The sequence below is a fragment of the Streptopelia decaocto genome, assembly GCF_964273445.1.
Source record: "Streptopelia decaocto genome assembly, chromosome: 18".
NCBI classification, from domain to species: domain Eukaryota; kingdom Metazoa; phylum Chordata; class Aves; order Columbiformes; family Columbidae; genus Streptopelia; species Streptopelia decaocto.
This window is the reverse complement of record NC_138673.1, coordinates 5,235,593-5,255,268: the sequence shown is the minus strand read 5'-3', so window position 1 is coordinate 5,255,268 and position 19,676 is coordinate 5,235,593. Positions and strand designations below refer to the sequence as shown.

At 45.4% G+C, this 19,676-nt stretch overlaps 2 protein-coding genes across 2 annotated transcripts; one reads left to right on the top strand and one right to left on the bottom strand.

Annotated features, from left to right (window-relative positions):
- Positions 1-272: 272 nt before the first annotated feature.
- Positions 273-11,396, bottom strand: STYXL1 (serine/threonine/tyrosine interacting like 1). The gene is made up of 9 exons (XM_082068713.1): positions 11,208-11,396; positions 10,222-10,283; positions 9,619-9,745; positions 9,239-9,292; positions 8,165-8,310; positions 6,270-6,415; positions 5,146-5,240; positions 3,020-3,129; positions 273-853 (listed from the first exon to the last, which is right to left on the bottom strand). Exons 1-9 carry the CDS (start codon positions 11,308-11,310, stop codon positions 722-724), a joined length of 975 nt encoding a protein of 324 aa, XP_081924839.1. The 5' UTR covers positions 11,311-11,396; the 3' UTR covers positions 273-721.
- An 83-nt stretch (positions 11,397-11,479) lies between these two features.
- Positions 11,480-19,153, top strand: MDH2 (malate dehydrogenase 2). Its single transcript, XM_082068272.1, has 9 exons — positions 11,480-11,613; positions 13,522-13,690; positions 14,422-14,505; positions 14,772-14,881; positions 15,364-15,489; positions 15,951-16,028; positions 17,195-17,294; positions 17,713-17,864; positions 18,846-19,153. The coding sequence occupies exons 1-9, from the start codon at positions 11,551-11,553 to the stop codon at positions 18,975-18,977; spliced, it is 1,014 nt and encodes a 337-aa protein (XP_081924398.1). The 5' UTR covers positions 11,480-11,550; the 3' UTR covers positions 18,978-19,153.
- The last annotated feature ends 523 nt before the right edge of the window (positions 19,154-19,676 follow it).

Below are 19,676 nucleotides of genomic sequence, written 5' to 3'. Positions count from 1 at the left end.
AAGAAACTTCTTCTCAGTGAGGGTGGCAGAGCCTGGCCCAGGCTGCCCAGGGAGGTTGTGGAGTCTCCTTCTCTGCAGACATTCCAACCCGCCTGGACACCTTCCTGTGTAACCTCATCTGGGTGTTCCTGCTCCATGGGGGGATTGCACTGGATGAGCTTTCCAGGGCCCTTCCAATCCCTGACATTCTATCATTCTGTGATTTCAACCCCAAACATTCTGTGTGAAAGCCTGGGAGTGTTTTCTGTAATGTTTTATTTTGTAATGTCAACACAAAGAATTCACAGTGCAGTAGGAGAGAGGACAGTATGAGTTTAGGTTTAACATAACAGAATTGGTGCATCAAAGTTACCAGCTGCGCCAAGTGGTTTGGTTGTTGTATTAGGTATTAGGAGGTGGTAAGTAAACGTGGTCTTGACAAACAACCCAGCCAGCGAGTCTGTGACACGCTGTGTCCGTGGGCAGCTGAGAAGGCACACACAGAGAGGAGGAACTTCTGAAACAGGGAAATTCTGTTTCACCTTCACCAGCACCTTCTGCAGCACAGATAAGTTTCCCAAATGGCTTCAAATTTGACCCCAAAAAATATGGAGGTAAAAAGGAAAGTCTTTCCTTTACGCTAAGATCTGTTTTTCAAACAAGAGTTCAAGTAACTTCCTACCAACACGGTGGCTCAAACAGTAAAAAGCTTTTTCCTTCTGGCTATTCTCTTTGCTACCTGTCAGTAATTTAGTTCAGAGAAGTCTGTGAGTGCCACCCCATAGACTTTGTTCTCCCAGTCTAAGAGCTGTTTCACAAAGCCCCGGTGTGGTATCACATTCATTTTGCACTCCAGAACATAGTACCAAGCTTTCTGTAAAAAGAAGAAAAGCAAAAGAGTGTTAGGAATTTGAACTGAAAGTGCATTTGGGGTGTTTACACAAAGGAACTACACTTACAAAAGACACAACTTTGTATTTACTCCCCGTGTTGGACAGCAAGAACTTGCAGATAAGACTTTGCTACCAAAGCAGGGACAGACTGGATGAAGATGTGAACTTCAGAGAAGCCCGTCGCCTTCACACCCCTCTCCTGGACATGAGGACAGCTCGGGCTGCTTTCCCTACCTATCTTGCATTATTTTACACTGATGGAGCAATGCATTCCTGGATTTTCTACCCTAAAACGTTTTTTCTTCTATGGGTGATAAGCAAAGCAGTGAAGCATCAGCTATTCACAGGTAAGCAGCAAAGGTTATCGTGTTTCTGGATTGGTGTGACCTGTTGTGGCAGAGCAGCTATGAAACTCCAGTTATCCCACTGCATTAATTACAGCCACCTCAATTATTTGTTAATTCCATGTAATCAGTTAGGAACTCTGCTACACAAAGGGCAGATCCACTTGGATTATTCCGCTTTACTCCAGTGGCATCCTTGGGTTTGCCCAGTAGTGCTCATCTTCCTGCTTTTAAAAGTGACTTGCCCCCTGCACTTGGGAGGATTGCTTAAGCATCACGAGACCAAAGGTTAGAAGATAGCGTGCCACTGTTTTGTTTTTCTAATCTCAGTGATTCTGCAGGTTCCGAGGCTGATTTTCCAATATTTACTCCCCTGGGCCCATGCTGTGGATATCTGTAGTTCCCCTGAACTCAACAGATCTACTTCACATATCAGTTACCCATAGAATAAGGGGCTGCACATCCCAAGTCCGCCTTCCTTTTGCAATATCCATGTCTTTCGAAGCTTTCAAAGATCTTTGCCTAGACTGGGTGAAGGATCACACAGGAATTTGTTGCGCTGCTTTTGTCTGCAAGAAACAAGCTTGTCTGCCTGGGTAATCCCCCAGGAAAGCTTTGTCCAGCCAGCCACAACACGCCACTGCACTGTCAACCTTTTCTTCTTCTATTTTTTGGCACTTAGTAAAATGCTGAGATCAGCCTGTTGATCTCAAGAGAAACTGCAAGGATCAGCCTTTGACTTTTGCACTGCGGTTGCAAGCACCTCCAGTAATTTGGTGTGCGAGGGAATGGTTATCAGTGTGCAGGAGCAATCACACCCAGCATTAGAAGAAGAGAGAATATAGTTTCTGCAGCCCTGTTGGCACGTTCAACCCGAAACTACCCCTTGGCACACAGCGATGGTAAGAGATTTCCTCTCATATTGCAAATGTTTGCACAAAATCAATTGAATTATTAGATAGAGGCCCAGCTTCAGTGAAGTTGGGATCAACCCTTTCAAGCTCCCAAGGGAGGAAACACTTCCCAGACAAGAATAAGGTTTTTAAGGAGACACTTTTCAGTTCTCATGTGCTGTGTGAAGCAGGTACCAGTAAATGGTGCCCAGTGCAATGCGATGCTCGTGCGCTGTGTGCGAAGGAAACAAAACCCAGCAGCTGGGGAGAGGCCACCAGGCTATTGCACAGCCCGGCCACTCTCAGCCATCGTTAATTATTTTTCTTACGTTACTCAGAGCTGTGGAACACAGTGTACTGGCCAATTAACCTGTACATCCCTCCTGGGCTATTATTATCCCGTTCCTGATTTCTTTACAGTCCTACCTGTGGGAAGGGATTGCTTCTGGAGAAACAAAATAGGATTTTGGAAGAAGCCAGTGCTGCTGAGCTCAGTGGTAAACCAGAGCCCTGCAAGCACTGCGTTCTCAATTTCCCTGTAATCCCATGGTGTTAAGAGATGGGATTAACTCCAGTAGCTTCCAGATACTCAGTTTCTCAGATCCAGGAGTGCAGAAATTGTAAGATATGTAACCACATCTTTCTTTTTATAGCCCCGTAGTTAGGTAGGGAAATGCATGAGTATCACAGGTGCCAGGGTAAGGACTCACAGATCCAAAAATCACACTTAATCTACCTCCTTAATGGTATAAAGAAGATGCAATCTCATATAATCTGCTACATTATCAGGTGGATAGTCTCCATGAAAGCACAGATAATGTATTTCTAATTACTACAGTAATGAGGCTTCAGAAACAGAAATAAGCTGCAGACCCAGTCAGTGTCTGTGGGAAATACACCAGTGACGTACCTTCAGGGTAAACTGGTGGGAATGGATAAGATAGGCCATGGTTGCTGTGCTGCTCCGGCTTATTCCCAGTTTGGAGAACACCAGCACCGCCCCGTGTTCCAGCTGAGCGTCTGAGTAAAGAAATGCCAATCGCAAATTAGTGACCTGGGAAATCAAGCTCTCAACGGTACAGTCGAGCTGTGGTTTGGTGACAGCTGACAGGCTGGCAGCCTGAGCGACAGGAGCCCTCACGAACCCTGACAGCAGCAGATGGGCACTGCCAGCTACAGTTTCTGTAAGCGTTTGCCTTTCTTGTTATAAAAATCCACAGAGTTAAAATGTGGCTTTGAAGACCAGAACCAAATGACAATGACCAGCCAATGCTTCATCACAGATCAGTGTCAGATTTACATCAGATAACTGAAGAAAAATGGCCTGCCGTGCCCTATCAGCTGCACTCAGCATCACTTCAGCTGATCAATCTCCTCCCAGGAAGGTTTAAAGGTACTGAAATTTCTGATGAACACAAACCTGTTTGGGAGGACTCAGATCTCAAACTGGAGACGACTTGGACTTGAAACCCTTGCTACTCCATGGGGGTCACCAGTAGGAAACTTGTACCTGCTGATTTTTATCTTTTTTAGGGAACTGATTTTATCGTGTTTTTATGAAATTTTGCAGTGAGTTGCTAAGATCAGCAAACTCATCTTCCACAAAAGCCAAGCCCACTTGGCTTTAAGAGGATGCTGTCACACTTAACCACATTGACTCTGCTAACTACGCCTGAAAGATTCTGTATTTCATTAGTAACCTTTTGAATTCTCTCCCTCTCTCTCCAGAGCAGACAGCATGACATGTTTTTGGAATACTCCAGAATTCATAGGGCAAAGCCTCTTCTTTTAGTGCTACCAAGAGGTTGTCGGGTTCTGTGTTTTGGTTTGGTTTGTTTTTTTCTTTTTCTTCAAGCTCTAATGCAGAGTTTTCTGACTTATTTCTATCATGACACATTAGTTCTGTTCTAAAACCTGAGCAGAAATAGCCTCACTCCAACATACACCTGGCGCAAAGATATGCACACTCTGAGAGTATGTGGAGAGCTTTAGTCTGGTGTTCACCCATAACCATTCCAGTTTCAGTAATCGACACTAAACTGTCAAGTAAACAGTACACACTTCCACAAGAACTACAGCTACAGTTTGTTCTGGAAACTTCTACCAAAATTATGTGAGCAAGACACTGACTCTTGAAATCATAGTGGGGAAAAAAACGGGGCAAAATGAAAGGCAAGTAAGTGGGTTTTGATATTTGGGTTTCAATGCAGGCAAATCATCAAATTCAGTTCAGGACTACAAAATTATATCCTCAAATATTGTTTCCTTGTTTCTTTGTTTGTGTCCAGTTGTCATTTCTTACGTTGTACTTAGATTATAAGGTCTGTGGGGATGGGGTGATCTTTTGCTTCTGGGTCTGTATGAGACAGTTCAGCAGGGCCTTGGTCTGTAGCAGGTGTTATTTCATAAGCGTGATAAAAGATAATGACACGGTTGGACACCCCCACAGAATGGAGCTGCGGGAGCTGTGTCTGCTGTGCTGCTGCAGGCACTGAGCTGGAGACTCTTGTTTTTTTCTTGCGCTCTCTGATGTAATCAGCTGAAGGTGGATTTATGCCGTCCAACCTGAAAGTCCTCCTCAGCTCTATGGTGGTTCTGCACTGCAAATCACAAAGATTAGCAGCATCTTGCGGTGAGTTCTCCGATGCATGTTATACTTGTGTTCAAATAAGGCTCTGGTTGTTAAAGATTTGGGCTGGTAAGAGTCAAAAGGTTGTATTTAAGAACAAAAGGAGGGAATTGTATGAAGCCCTGGTAGACATTCTACAGCAAAGCCTTCTCAGATCTACTGGGAAGCTCATTATTCTCAGTGAGTGAGGTATTATTTAAAGTGAGCGGGAACATCAGAGTTAGATGCCCTGTAAAATCTCCCTGTCCATCAGGCTGGTTAGTAAGGCAGCTCTGGTATCTATCAGGGTGTGGGCTTGCCTGGGAGTGTGCTGATCTCCTCCTGCCTGAGCTTCCTGCTGCAGTCACTCCCATCCAATATCCCAGAGTGAGCAAGGTCTCAGGAATTCCAGAACAGGAACAACTCACCTATGAAATGTGAAATGGTGGCAAAAGAAGAAAAAAGATCTGCTTCAATTTCATCTGGAACAGAAATATGGAGGTAATTGTCTCCTTCTGCAAACCTGGAAAAAGAGCAGACAGTGTGACATGGACCAGAGAAGCAGCTTTGAAAAGATGTGTTTGTTGGAGGCAAGCTGATAATCTTGTTTGCTGTTATATGTGTCAGTTTTTCATCATCATCATCATTAACATTATGATAAGGGATTTGTTATGGTAAGACACGGAGGTTCTTCTAATATGAAACCAGTTTAATTACTGATTTACCATTCCACAAGGTATCAGCACTGATGTTTTAACCTACAGCTTCCTTCCTCTGGGAGCTAAATAAGAACAGATGAACTGAGAGCAAGAGTGCCTTCACAGCATGTATACTGGCAGTTTTGTGAACATAGCACCCCAGCTCACTTCATGTGGTTTTCTATGACCTCCTCCTCCCACAAGCTCAGAGAACACAATTCAGAGAACTAATGGAGGAAAATGTTGGTGAAGAATCTATGAAATGTGAAAGAACGTCATACAGAGGGCATGGGAAGATTGCCCATGGTGTAGAAGCCTTTGAAAATTTTCCTCTGGAACCAAAGGCATTGGAAATATCTGCTGGTAAACATGCACTGGGGTAGGGAACTGGACTGGTTACTTACTTAGGTTTGGTCACCACCTTGAGAAATGCTGCTGGCATTTCCAGCATGGCCCACAGACTGAGCACGGTGGGCACGGACAGATGTAGGTAAGGAAGGAACACTAACCATGGTGAAACATTGGTGATTTAGCTTAAACACTGTTGCGTTTGTACGATTTTGCTCTGAAAGCTATTCAGAGATGAAGGTTCTTCCTGAAGGATGGTGAAATACCTCCTAGTCCTCCTTTCACCCAATCCACCCACGCAGAGGTTCTGCAGCACTGCATTGCTGCTGTGCTACTCTGGGGTAGAGATCAGAAAAATGAGCATGAAATAGCACTTGAATCTGCAGAGGTTTCCTTGGAAATCGCAGGCACTGACTACTCTGCGAATGGGCTCTGCTGCTGTGCCACGTCCCTTTTTTCACAGGCATGGACACAGGTGAGGATACACCTCGAACTGTTTAACTTACAGTGTGGCAGGCTCTTCAGATATGTTGACTTGTGCTTTGATCTTCAGATCTTTCTGAATTTTTTTATCACAGGCCTGTTTGAAATTGCCCATATATAACTTTCCCTCCAGTATTTCTACAGGGTACAGCTGGAGGTTGTCTAGTTCCTGCCAGAGAGAAACCATAGGCTCAGTTTAGAGAGTGTATTTGCTCCTATGAGCTTGGTAAGTTCTTAAACAGAAGTCATGTGAAGAATCAAACACACACTTAGCCAACAGCCTGTAGGACATTCTAGTGTAATGATTCATTTAATTACCTGGACTTTCTCTATATTGAAGTCTTTGCCAGATTTACTGAGAATAATTAACAGTATTGCTGTCATTGTGGCATTACTTGAAACAAATCCCAGCTAACAAGGAGGTAGTATAATATATATTCTTTACATTGTCTGGAGGGACTGCAGCATAACAGATCCATTTGATGTTCTGCCTGGTTACTGTGTGCAAGGCTGAATGAAATCATCTGCTGCCTGCAGAGCTGCAGGTGCCCTGGAGTGGTACAACACAAGCCCGCAGCTGCGTCCGGTGTCAGCAGCGTGAAGGCTGACAACAAAAATACACAAGGCGCTGACAGCGCCTCTACGTCCTTCACTGATAGCTGGCTAACGGCATAGCAGAACAAGGCAGCAGCCTAACAATTTAAATTGTCAGAGATTTAGACTTAGGCTGAGAGGCAAGGAGGCATTGTGTGTCCAGGTGAATCTGATGGGGAAGTTCAGCAGTTTGCTACCCTGCACAAAGAAGCACAGTGAATTGATTTTCCCTCCCGTGCTGTAGCATCGCACAGGTTAGCACTGTGTCACGGGCTGTTCAGCCTGGAGAAGGCTCCAGGGAGACCTTATTGTGGCCTTTCTGTAATCAAAAGGGGCTGGTAAGAAAGACTGGGGCAGACTTTTCAGCAGGGCCTATTGCAATAGGACAAGGGGTGATGGTTTTAAACTAAAGGAGGGGAGATTCAGGCTGGACATGAGGAAGAAATCTTTTACACTGAGGGTGGTGAGAGCCTGGCCCAGGTTTCCCAGAGAGGTGGTGGCTGAACCATCCCTGGAGACATCCCAGGCCAGGCTGGACGGGGCTCTGAGCAACCTGAGCTGGTGAAGATGTCCCTGCTCATGGCAGGGGTGGCACTGGGGGAGCTTTGAAGGTCCCTTCAACCCAAACCATTCTGTGATTCTATTTCATGTGAACCAGAAACAACAGAAACAAAAGGCACGGTGTGATGAGATGCTCTCTGCTGTCCATTGCCTCTATATCTGCACTGCCTCAGGTCCTGTCCTAGGTGTGAAAAAGGGTAATTTTTTCTCAGAAGCGAAATAGTTCAATATTTGTAAGTGAAACCAAACAATTAGGATACCAGTATTCCACTGGATGTTTTTTTTCTTTCTGGGCCTGTTGAAACCATGCGACAGCACTTGCTTTGTGATCCTTCCTGATGAAAAGCTTTATAGACTTGAAACACAGCGCTTGATAGGAATTGTCCTCTGTCTGAAAACATTTACTGTGTAACATCCCAGATAACCACGAGTCAGAGAGGAACCTGCTTCTTTTCATCATTTCCTACAGTTTGTTTAGTTATCTGTACTCTTCAGTAGCCAGTTTCGGGGTTATCAGAGAAACCTTCCCAGGTTGTTTTCGTGAGCTTGCTTTCACACAACACAAGAAGGATAATAAAGGCAAAGCATGGCTGTAAAAGAGTTAGCGGTGAGACCCAGGGCAAGCACAGTAACTCAAATTACATTTAATTCGTTTGTTTGAAATTGATAGCAGGTTTACACTACAATTTAACTTGAATCATTAGCCACCATCAACTGAATATGAATGCTAATGTCTTCTGCTTGCAAATTAGAGTCATCTCACCTGAGGCATCCAAAATAACTTCTGAGTCCCCAGAAAATGGTAGCAAGCTGAAAAATGCTTGTATCCTCCCCTCAGGACAAGCACAGGATTGCGAGTGAACTGCTCCAAGCTTCTGGCGTACCGGACGGCAGTTCCTTCCTCAGCATCTAAGGAGATCAAAAAGCTCTTTGCCAGGGCAGGTTTAGAGCCTCCGTTAGCACTAGGGGTCACATCTGGCCCAGTGACACTAACAGCACATTCCTTTTATTTCATCTAATAGTCTGCAGAAAGCCTTGTTAAAAGCTGGACTCTAATGGTTGCTGCAGGTCAATAACAAGGCACACTGCTTTTCACCTCTTGTCTTGATCTCTCATTCCTCTCCTCATTTCTTTTGGAGGTCTAGATAAAGATTTTTTTCCCCTCCCCATCATTCTTTGGGAAATGCTTCCAATAAGTTCCCATAATATGAAAGTATTATTAATTTAAATCTAATAATTATAGTTTTATGGAGGCTCTTTTCTTTAGTCTGCTTTAGGCAAAGGGGGAAGTATCTTTGAATAAATTCTTCACAAGTGTTTTAAACGGTCCCCTCTGTGAAGCAAATTATGTGAGAGAGCTGCTCCCGCTCCTTCTCCCAAGGGATCCATCCCGCTTGCCTCTGGCTGTGTCTGCTTTTGAAACAGATCAGCACAACAGAAACCAGCATCTGGTCCTCCACACCTTCCCCTGCTTCTGTCTCATCACTCAGCATTTATGAACATGCTTGCTTTATTCATTTCCCTTACACTCCAGGATTTTTTTTTCCTTAAAAAATTATGTAAATCTTTGCTAAAACTATAGTAGCCTCTGTAGAGCTAGCGGGAGCCAAACAAATGTACAGAAGTGGTTCTGCGCACAGCAGAACTCTTTGCCAAAGGATGTATGAAAACTAAACGTTTCCACGGTTTAAGGAAGATTGAACAATTACATGGAAAACTTTCCAGCTCCCCACATTTCTCAGGGAACTCCATCAAATCACAACCTCATTAAAGTTAAATCTTTCCAAATATGATAATGTGAAAGGCTGTTATGACCCTCAGAGAAGGAAGTACTCACCCTGTGAACAGGAGGAATCTGAGTCAGTCTCTACAGTCTCTGGAGCACTGTTCCCTAAAAGGCAATTGTCGAACAAGCCCAATCTCAGTGAAATGTGCAAAAAAAGAATTCTTTCCTCACATGCAACAAGGAACTTCAGAGGGATTAGTCCACACATAAGAAACCAGACCTGCCAGGAAACTTTGAAATAAAATCTGGATTTTTGAAGCCTAAGAACATATGCAACACAGTGAAAAAACAGAGGCATAGCACAGATATTAGTTATTTTGAACAAAACTGAGTAAATCTGCATTTCTTCCAATAAGCTCATAAAATTAAATGAGGAATGGGAAGAATATCTATCCTGCAGTGAGGTCTTGACTGACATGAGTCACAGGTACCTTTTTCCTCCTCCTTTTTCCCATTGTCACAGCAATCCAAAGAGCTGGTGTCGTTGTCATACACCACGCAGTATCTGACACACCTCAGCTCCTCGTAGTCCGGTACCAGATACTCCCCCGTAGGACTCTAATAAAATCACAGAGGAATTCTGTCAGGAGCACAGCTCCACGCTTTGCTTGTGGCATCAATGCTACCAAAGTCTTGCAAGTTACTACTCTATAGCTATGGGATGGGTTTGGTGCTACGTCTGTACTTGACCCTGAAAGACCAGGTTAGAATTCAGAAATGATGCAAACTACTCTGGATTGCTTCATCAGCCTCAGTTGTAAAGATGCCAATGCTGTCCTTGGTGACACAAGGCTACAATATGCTACTTCTTGTGCAATATTTTTCCTGACATTATAGCTCCTATGTGCCAATCCTTTGGGCTACCAAAGCCACTTTGCTTTGTGACAGAATACACCCCTCCAGTGGCAGAAATGGAACGTGCCTGGAACAGGCAGGAGAGGCTGGGACAATTCTTGTGGGTTTTAATCCAATTTTGTTTTACTGCTAATTGCTAAATCCAGGGACGGTTCACACAAACAGTAACCTCCACTTACCTGTTGAATCCTGCGTGCTGTAATGATATGGCTCTCATTGTATTCACGCTGAGTCCGGGCATCTGAAAAAAACAACCAGGACAGAGCAATTGGCTTATTTGATACTTTTAAGGCAGAACCCTGTTCCTAACTCTGCCAGTGGGAATTTAGGCACAGATATCAACCAGATAAAGAGATTTGGTTTCTTAGAAACTGAGACTTTCTAATGTGGATACAACAAATGCCAGTGCTGATGTGAGTCTCTGTGACCAAGTGATGCCAGAAGCTTTATCCCTGACCCAGGTGTGGTACCGCAGCATTCACAGCACCAGTCCCCTGCTCCGCTCTGCTCTGCCTGTGCTGTAGCCTGGCCCCACTGGTTGGGCCTCCTCTGACCCCCTGGTGTGCAGCTGCTCTGCCTCTGTGCAGCCCCAGAGATGGGGAGAGGGGCACCAGAGACACCTCAGCCCCACTCCCGACCTGGCTGACTCTCTCACCAGAACATTCAACAATATCACTACACAATACACCCTTTTTTCAGTAGCGGCACTATGCAAGATGCAAATGCTTATCAGCAATATTTGTGCCATGGTCAAGAAATCTTGTCAATTTCTAAAACCTCCAGAAGCAGCAAGGGAAAGGGTGGATCCATGGGGTGGATCAGAGCAGGAAGAGCTGGATGTGACAAGAGTCGAGCAGCACTGGGTCACAGCACCTGTGACAGGATGGGAAAAGCGCTCCAACAGCAGGGCCCAGCAGCTACAAGAAGGAAAGTGAGCGCTGTACGCTGGAGCCCACAAACCCTGTTTCCCCTGGAAGGCTGCCCAGGCTGGAGCGTGCTGCCTGGCTGCAGGCAGAGCAGGCAGCAGGCAGCAGGCAGCAGGCAGAGCAGGCAGCAGGCAGCAGGCAGAGCAGGCAGCAGGCAGCAGGCAGCAGGCAGAGCAGGCAGCAGGCAGCGCAGGCAGCAGGCACAGGGGGCCCGGCCAGGCGTCCCGCCCCCGGCTCACCCAGCAGGCACAGGTAGTTGGGCTCCGACAGCCGGGGGAAGCGCCGGTACTGGTTGAGGATGTTGTAGAGGCGGCGGGGCTGGCACAGCTCTATCCCCGCCATCCCGCACCAACCGTCGGGACGCGCCGATTGTCGTTACAGCCCACCTCGCCCCGTTGCCGTTGCAACGGCGGCGCGCCGCCCGCTCACCCCGCCCGGTTGCTAGGGAGAGACGCCAGGCGGTTACCACGGCCAGATCTCGCGAGACTTCCCACGGCGGGGGAGGGCGCAACTCTCGCGAGAGCAGCCGCCGGTCCCGCGCAGCCGCCGCGCCGTGGAGGTCGTTGGAGTCACCGCCGCGCCATGCTGTCCCGCCTCGCCCGCCCCGCTGCCGGCCTGCGCCGCGGCCTCGCCACCACCGCGCAGGTACGGACCGCCGCCGCCATCCCCTCGCCTCGGCACGCCCGGGCGGCGGGGGCACCGCGGGGCCGCACCCCATCGGGGTCGGCCCTGGCCCCGCTCTGAGAGGGGGCTGAGGGACGGCCGGGCCCGCCGGAGGCCGCGGCCCTGGGGTGTGTGCGCGCCGGGTGTGTGTGTGCGCGCCGGGTGTGTGTGTGCGCGCCGGGTGTGTGTGTGCGCGCCGGGTGTGTGTGTGCGCGCCGGGTGTGTGTGTGCGCGCCGGGTGTGTGTGTGCGCGCCGGGTGTGTGTGTGCGCGCCGGGTGTGTGTGTGCGCGCCGGGTGTGTGCGCCGTGTGTAGGCGCCTCGGGCGGTGCGGTGGTGTGAGAGGGAAGAGGAGCCCGGCTGGGGGTGATGCTGTGTCTCTCCCTGTGAAACCTCTGTGCTCTTGGCCCAGGAGCTCGGGCCATTCTCCAGACAGTTGTAAACGTGCTGGCCAAAGCTATTAGTTCTAAATAAACTTCTCTTTTTGACGGTGTGTAATGGACGATACGCAAGTTTGCGTGCAGCTTCCTTCCTCTACTGAAATACGCCCCTGCTTACTAAATGTATTAAGAATTAAAGTTGGTGTTGGGGGTTTAACAGTAATCCTGAATACGGTGAAATCCATTGTGTGTGACTTTTGATGCCAGGAGAGAACTGCGGCTACGTAGGGAGATGCAGATCAACCGTTATCTTCTCAGATAAACAGTTCCCAGTGGCATGACAAAATTATTATCGCATCTATAAAGCTGTGCTTTGCAACAGAGGTTTGTGTAATTATTTTTATAGGAATTAAATTCATTAGCAATGGGATTTTGACCTCTTGGTATCAACTCAAATGATAAGTATGGGGCGTAACAGTGACTAATGCCAGACTTTGCTTTCCCTTGGAGAGTTTTGTGCTAAATTACATTTGTTGTAGTGGCAAGAAAAGCGAGCTGAGGTTAGGCTGATCAAGCTTCTGGGTGGATTATTTCTTGTCATAGCATAATAATTAATCTGTTCATGCGGGGACTTTGAGCTCTCATGGCTTTATCAGGTAAGACAGTGTGATAGAGAATGTCCTTATCAGTGGTAATTATAGTACCGTGTTACATCTCTGCAGTAGCCTCTGGTTTTCCTTTGTTTTGGCGGAGTGTTGTATTTTAAAGTTGTTCTGGACTTTCAAAGTAGCTTTACTCTCATCTAGTGACACTTCCTCTACAAAGAGGGGTGCAGGCATTTTTGAGGGAAATAACTTTCTTCCAGAGAGCACATTAGAGTATAATTGGTTCTCCAAGGCAACAAAGCAGGAATTCATTTCACTTGCTTGTCAGCCACACTCAAAGCTGGAAGTTGAAGTCACTTAGTGTTCTGGGGGCTTAATCTTGAGACAGCTGCAGGTTCTATTTGAATTTATTTCAGGCATACACATTTTTCTTTACATATGTACAATGTTTTTTACATTTATTGTAGTCCATTAAATGTATTAGTTTGCCAAATGGGGAGGCATATTTTTTATACCAGCAATGAAACTAGAAAAACTGCAAAGCAGATTTTACCCTAATTCAGATGTAGGTCTGCAGGGTAGCAGGCCTTAGCTTGAGGCAGACATGGCATCTGAAGAAAGATTATCCTTTTTGTTTCTTTGCCCAGCCTTCCTTCCCTTTTGAGCTTCAAATCACAAAAGAACATTTTTTTCTAACTTACTCTACCAATAACCCTCAGGGATCTTTGGGAAACTGTAGGCATGATCACTTTCTGTGGGTTTAGGCAATCAGAATTGCGTAGTGCTTCTTAAAGAAATTGAGAAATAGAAATAAAAGTAAAGGAAGTGTGGTGAAATCCATGAGGTCACTGCTGCAGGAATTACTGAAACATCTCTTCAATGCGTTTATCTCTTCTTTTTTCCCCAGAACAATGCCAAGGTGGCCGTGCTGGGGGCCTCGGGAGGCATTGGGCAGCCCCTTTCCCTCCTCCTGAAGAACAGCCCGCTGGTGAGCAGGCTCAGCCTCTACGATATCGCTCACACTCCGGGCGTTGCCGCCGACCTCAGCCACATCGAGACAAGAGCGAATGTTAAAGGTACCGCGAGCCGCTGGAAACGCTCTGTGTGCAGAAGGGCCCTCTCAGGTGTCTCTGACGCATGGAGGTGCCCGTTGCTGTGCTCATGAAGAAGAATCTTCACATGGTCCTGGAGCATCAATTTAAGTAGCTTCTTGTCAATCTGATTAAGGTTTAGATTGATGTCTATGGAGATGAGAATGGTCTGTGGTTGCACAGTGAAAGGGGAGTTCGTAATAACTGGCAGGAAACATTCGGTAAAATCATCTTGGAAAAAAGCTCGAGTGCTGAATTTAAACAGACTTAGCACTCCCTGGGTGTCTACATGAATTATTTTCTGAAGGAACAGCTGTCAGGTTCTGATGAAATCAAAACTTAATCTGCTGATCTTCATTTTCTATGAAGATCAGCAAGAGGTTACCTTTTACTTGACTGTGCCTACCTGCAGTTCTTTGGGGGCACTGACTGTAGTGGCCAGCTAGTGTCTTTGGAGAGTAAATACACGTAACAGGAGGAACCAAGGATTTTCAAAACAGATAAATATGAGGTTCCCACCACTCTCATTCTGTAGGTTTTGAAACAACACCAAATAGAGTCAATCCATAATTGTATTGCTTTGCTTTCCAGCATAAGTCTGAATTTAAGGCTAAATTTAAGAAGGAATCAGTGCCGCTGGGTGTAATTTTGTACTTCAAAGTATCAGATATTTAATAACTGGTAAAAACATAATGCCTGAATGATTTCCATTCCAGGATTCCTGGGACCTGAGCAGTTGCCAGAATGTCTGAAGGGCTGCAATGTTGTAGTTATTCCTGCGGGAGTCCCTAGAAAACCAGGTATGTTCTCTTTGTTATAATAAAAAGCCTCAGGGCTTCATTGAAGTCTGTCTCTGCAGTCTTGTTACTCAAATAGAGCTGCGTCTGGTGCTTTATTGTGTTCTCAGTGTTGGCTTGGGACGTATGTCATTTGTTGATGACACTCTCGATACATGAAACTAGAAGCTGACATATCTCTATCCAGAGTATTGTTTTTTGATGGAGTTGCTTGCCCTTTAATGAGTAGGCTGTGGATAACTGAAAATATTGTACTGGATATGTTTTAGGTATGACCCGTGATGACCTGTTCAACACCAATGCCAGCATTGTTGCTACTTTGACAACTGCCTGTGCAAAGCACTGTCCAGAAGCCATGATCTGTATTATTTCTAACCCGGTAAGTATTTGCTGGAGGCCTTGAAAACGCAGAAGAAAAAAAATTACTAGAGTGATCTGTGAGTTCCTATTAGTTTTGACCAGAATCTTCAAGGTCAGCAAGGTATTTGCAGAAAAGTAAAACTCTGGTTCTACTAAACCATTTTTCTTGGGCTATATTGAAGCCAGAGGTAGCCTGAATATAAAATATCTCAACACCTGTATGACTGTGGTTATAATACATGCTGCTGTATTAGCTGGAATAGAAGTCTTAGCTCGCTAAAGGAGGAGCCTTGGTCATGAGAATGAACAAATTATTGAAAATGCAAGATTTTTCTTCCAGCCTGACTGTAAATTGCCCTTCAGTTTAGGAAATAAGATAATTGGCTACAGTTGACTTCAAGTTGGAAATATATTTTGGATTGTTTACTGGCCTGTTTGGTTCATGCATTGACTTCATTATTATATTTGTTTTAATGAATACTCACCTGTTCTTCCTTATAGGTAAATTCAACCATCCCGATAACTTCAGAAGTCTTCAAGAAGCATGGTGTGTATAATCCCAACAGAATCTTTGGTGTTACAACACTGGACATTGTCAGAGCAAATACTTTTGTGGCTGAATTAAAGGTAGGTCTTAGGAACAGATACTGGGAGAGGGATATACCATGCTCTGGTCATTAGATCTATCAAAAATGCTTTTAAAATCACTGCACAGAGCCAGAAGAGCTGGAGGCAAAGGCAACGATTCCCTGTTACCATTCTCTAGAGCAGTATGGGGATAGGGTTTCTTGCAAAATGTGGTTCAAGAGACTTTTACCTTTCCTTTTCATAGCTGTAACAGGTTACTGCTCGTAAGAGCCCTAGTAGGGTTGGTTATTGTGCTGTGTAAAATTATCAGCGTAATGTGGAGTTCAGCTGTGCTGATCTGGCTTTGTCCCTGGTGTGTAGCTGCCTCTGAAACTTTGAGCCCGTGTAGCATTGGGTTATAGATGTGTGCAAAAACCTAGGCAGAAATTGAAGCATAGCATTTTTAATTGTTTTTCTTGTTCGTGTGCTTCAGAAGCTGGAAATTCTCATGTTTCTCTTAGGGCTTAGATCCAGCTCGAGTCAATGTTCCCGTTATTGGTGGCCATGCCGGGAAGACCATCATCCCTCTGATCTCTCAGGTAAGTCACAGTTACTGCTGTGTGTGGCATCACACTCATCAATATGTTAGAATTGATGTAAAGTGCCTTTGTGATGGTGTGTGATGTGCTGAGACAGTCATCCCTGCTCTTGTGGCTGCTTTCATTCTGTGATGAGATTACAACACACAGGAAGGCAGTGAGCTAAACCTGAACTCCTCTAGGTGCTTTAAATAGCTTCACTTTCTCCTCTAAAGGAGTTTTGGAATAAGAACCGAGGTATAGTGTGTGTATCAGGTGTCTTGGCACTGGTTTTTTTGGGTTTTATTTTTTCTGACAGATATTTCATTAGGCGAATACCATACTTCAGCAGGAAAATTGAATTGATTTTTGCCGTGGTGGACTGGAAACACCACTTTAACACACAGCATTGAAATGAGGGGGTGTAACTCAGTCTGTGTGGGGAGGCATGTGTCAGTCCTGACTGGCAGTCAGGGAGAGACTCCCTTCATGCATCTAAGCCAGAATGAAATGCAGTTCTGAAACAGGCTGCAGCTTTGTGAGGAGGTGGCTAGGATACGGCCTAGGAGTAATCTGCAAGAAAGGGGAAAAAGCTTTGCTCTAAGTGGGGAATAAAGTATCCTTTGCAGAAGAATGTTCTTGGGGAACAAGAGCAATGGCTTTGGAGCAGCTGACTGCTGAGAGGGTGATTTTGTTAGTCAACCAGCACAGAGACAGCCGCTCTTTCCATACCTGCATAGCTGTAGTTGAAGGTTCAATAATTTCCTAAATACTGCTGGCAGTCTGGGGCCTTTGTACGGCTCTTGACTTCCATAATGCCACAGTGAGCCAAATATTTACAAGGTGGCTTTTTGAAGTTTCTAGGGGCCTGGTACGTGCTTGGAGGGCAGCTCTAGTACAAAGGACTACCCAGTAACCATGGCAAGCCCTGGTTTTGCTGTCCAGCTGTGGTTTGCCCTTGAGCAAGCTCGGCGTGGTTCCCGTCGCAGTCTGTGCAGTAACTAGCAGCCTTGGTGAACGCTTGCAGCTGGTCAGTTTGTTACACAGCCTGCGAGCTGAGGTAACTAATTTTCGCCATTGAGAACCGTTGATAACAACTGTAACGGCACAAAAAGCATCGTGTGGGTGGCCTTGTGCTGAATCTGGTACTGGTATCTGATAGTAACGTATTTTTTTTTCCAATCTAGTGCACACCAAAAGTGGACTTTCCTCAGGATCAACTGGAAAAGCTTACAGGGAGGATTCAAGAAGCTGGCACTGAAGTTGTCAAAGCTAAAGCAGGAGCAGGTTGGTTCTTGACTATAGCTTCCAAGTATTTTTTGTTTGCCAGCTGAATGGATGCAGTTGTCTTCAGTTTAATCTTATTTACAACTGCGGTGCAGAATTATGAACTGCTGATTACAAATCTAGCTGCTCTGCCATGTCAGTGAATGCCTGAATTGTGGTACCAGAAGCAGCTCAGTATATAGGCAAGACTAAACATTAACTGATCTCACACCATGTACAGCTTTAAAAAGAATCTCTTTCTGTCAAACTAAGCTCTTTCTTTCTATAAATCAAATCAATAGTACATAGCTGGCCAAAAGTTGCTGCTTATCAAACTGACACTGTAGCTCTGTCACCATATTGGTGTGGAAACCTCTGATGCTAAAGAAAGTATCAAATTTTGCTGTGATCTGTTCTAAAAATGATTTAACTTCTACAGGATCTGCCACCTTGTCTATGGCCTATGCTGGTGCTCGGTTTGTGTTCTCTCTGGTGGATGCAATGAATGGAAAGGAAGGGGTTATCGAATGTGCCTTTGTTCGATCTGAAGAGACGGAAAGCCCATACTTCTCCACACCTCTGCTGCTGGGAGTATGTATTTGAAATGACGGTGTTTAGAAAGAGTAGCTACTGATTTAATCTTGTGTTTTACTGACTGGTTCCAGTTAAGTCCAGAGCTGGGTATCGCTGAAGTTAACAGCTGAGCGTTCCTTTAAGAGTTCTTGAATATTTGGGTATTGTACTTGGGCATATACCTCATGCTTGACAGGGATGCTGCTGCTTTTATCTGCTTTTAGCCTGCAGGTCGCTGAGTAACCAGAGATTCAGACTTATCTTGTCACGCTGACCTCAAGTCAGTGCCTGTTTATGAAGGGTTTTCATATGATTAACCAGAGTCTGCAATCCTGTCTCCTCAGCTTGATCTGCTACGAGCAAATCCCTCAGAAATTGAGACACATGGGGAGCTACAGCATGGATTAGGATTAATAGATTGCTTTCAGGACCTGTGCTGAACTCTGAAGGAAGCGTTCCTTTTGTCACCCTGTGGGTGGAGTGGAAAACTAGGATGCTGCAGCCCTGGCATGGCTGCTGGATTTAAAGGATGGTGTGTGTTGTCTAGGTGGGAGCTGTTGAGGGAACAGAAGTAGAGGGGCGTTAAGGGGGGAAGGGTTTGGATGTAGACATGAGATCTCAAAAACCTGGGAGTGCAGCTCTGGAGCAGTTTCAGACTGCGAGCCAGTGGCAAGTGAAGGGCAAACAGCCGAGGAGAGAAATTCTGTTGTCAGGGGCTGCTGGGTTTGAAGATAAGAGGAGTGAAGGAGCAGTTGGTATTGGTCTCCTCTTGAAGGAGCCAATGTGAACAGTGAATGAGAAGCTTGTGAAGGCTGTAGAAGTTGCTACAAATAATGTGAGGTTTCCAAGCCTTGCCAGGAGCACGAGGTTGGCAGATTAGAGATGACAGAAGTCCTAGGCTGAGACTGCATCTCATCTGGGTAACATTTAATTGGAGCTGGTAGGTTACTCTCTAGGCCATTCGATGAATGGTTAATCCTTAAATCTTCTTTCACTCAGAAAAATGGAATTGAGAAGAACCTGGGTATTGGCAAGATCTCCCCCTTCGAAGAGAAGATGGTTGCTGAGGCCATGTCTGAGCTGAAGGCTTCCGTTAAGAAAGGAGAGGAGTTTGCAAAGAACTTCAAGTGAAGAGTCGATGATGGAGAGGAATTACAACTTCCTTAATTTATTAAGGCATCATGTCACTTTACGACTTCTGATTCAAAGCTCATGCTTTGATTGAAGTCTGTCTGTATTAGCTTAATGATTGTTGCCAGTGCAGAATTTAATCACCAATAAAACGGCCTCATTTTTTCAGTGTACCATCCAGAATTGTCCTGATGTGCTTGTCTTTTTGAAGGTGGAAGCTGTAGGTCTCTGGAAGTTTATCAGTTTCAGCAGGGATGAAATAGCCTCGTAAAAAAGTGGGTGAACTGATTGCCCTCAACTCTGCTGCTTGGGTTTTAGCTTGGGCTGTTTTTTTGGCGCAGAAGCTGGGAAACCAGGCATGAGCAAATAAGATCAAGGTGGGGTGAAGAGGCTGGTGAGAGGGAGAACTGAATGAAGTCATCCAAGAAGTGTCTTTTCGGGAGCTGACATGATCTCTGTTTGTTACTTTGTGTTGCCTTAATCTCTTATGTAATTTGATTTTAAAAGAGTTAGTAAAAGAGCACAGTGGTTGAAACGTCAGTCCGGCTCTAAGAAAAAAATTAAAATGCTGAGAGTGACTTCTTTCTAGTTAGGAACAAAGGCCTTGCTTTAACATCTACATAAATTTCTTTTACATTCATTCTCTTGTGAATATAAAAATAAATGTCTGCAAGAAAATGATGATGACGAGTTCTGTCG

Coding starts and splice junctions, on each gene's coding strand:
- STYXL1 (XM_082068713.1), bottom strand. CDS start 11,310: ATGGCGGGGATAGAGCTGTGCCAGCCCCGCCGCCTCTACAACATCCTC. Junction 8,311..9,238: donor AGATTCCTCCTGTTCACAGG/GTGAGTACTTCC, acceptor TGATCTCCTTAG/ATGCTGAGGAAGGAACTGCC. Junction 6,416..8,164: donor AGTTATTTTGGATGCCTCAG/GTGAGATGACTC, acceptor TCTCTCTGGCAG/GAACTAGACAACCTCCAGCT.
- MDH2 (XM_082068272.1), top strand. CDS start 11,551: ATGCTGTCCCGCCTCGCCCGCCCCGCTGCCGGCCTGCGCCGCGGCCTC. Junction 13,691..14,421: donor GACAAGAGCGAATGTTAAAG/GTACCGCGAGCC, acceptor TTTCCATTCCAG/GATTCCTGGGACCTGAGCAG. Junction 14,882..15,363: donor TCTGTATTATTTCTAACCCG/GTAAGTATTTGC, acceptor TCTTCCTTATAG/GTAAATTCAACCATCCCGAT.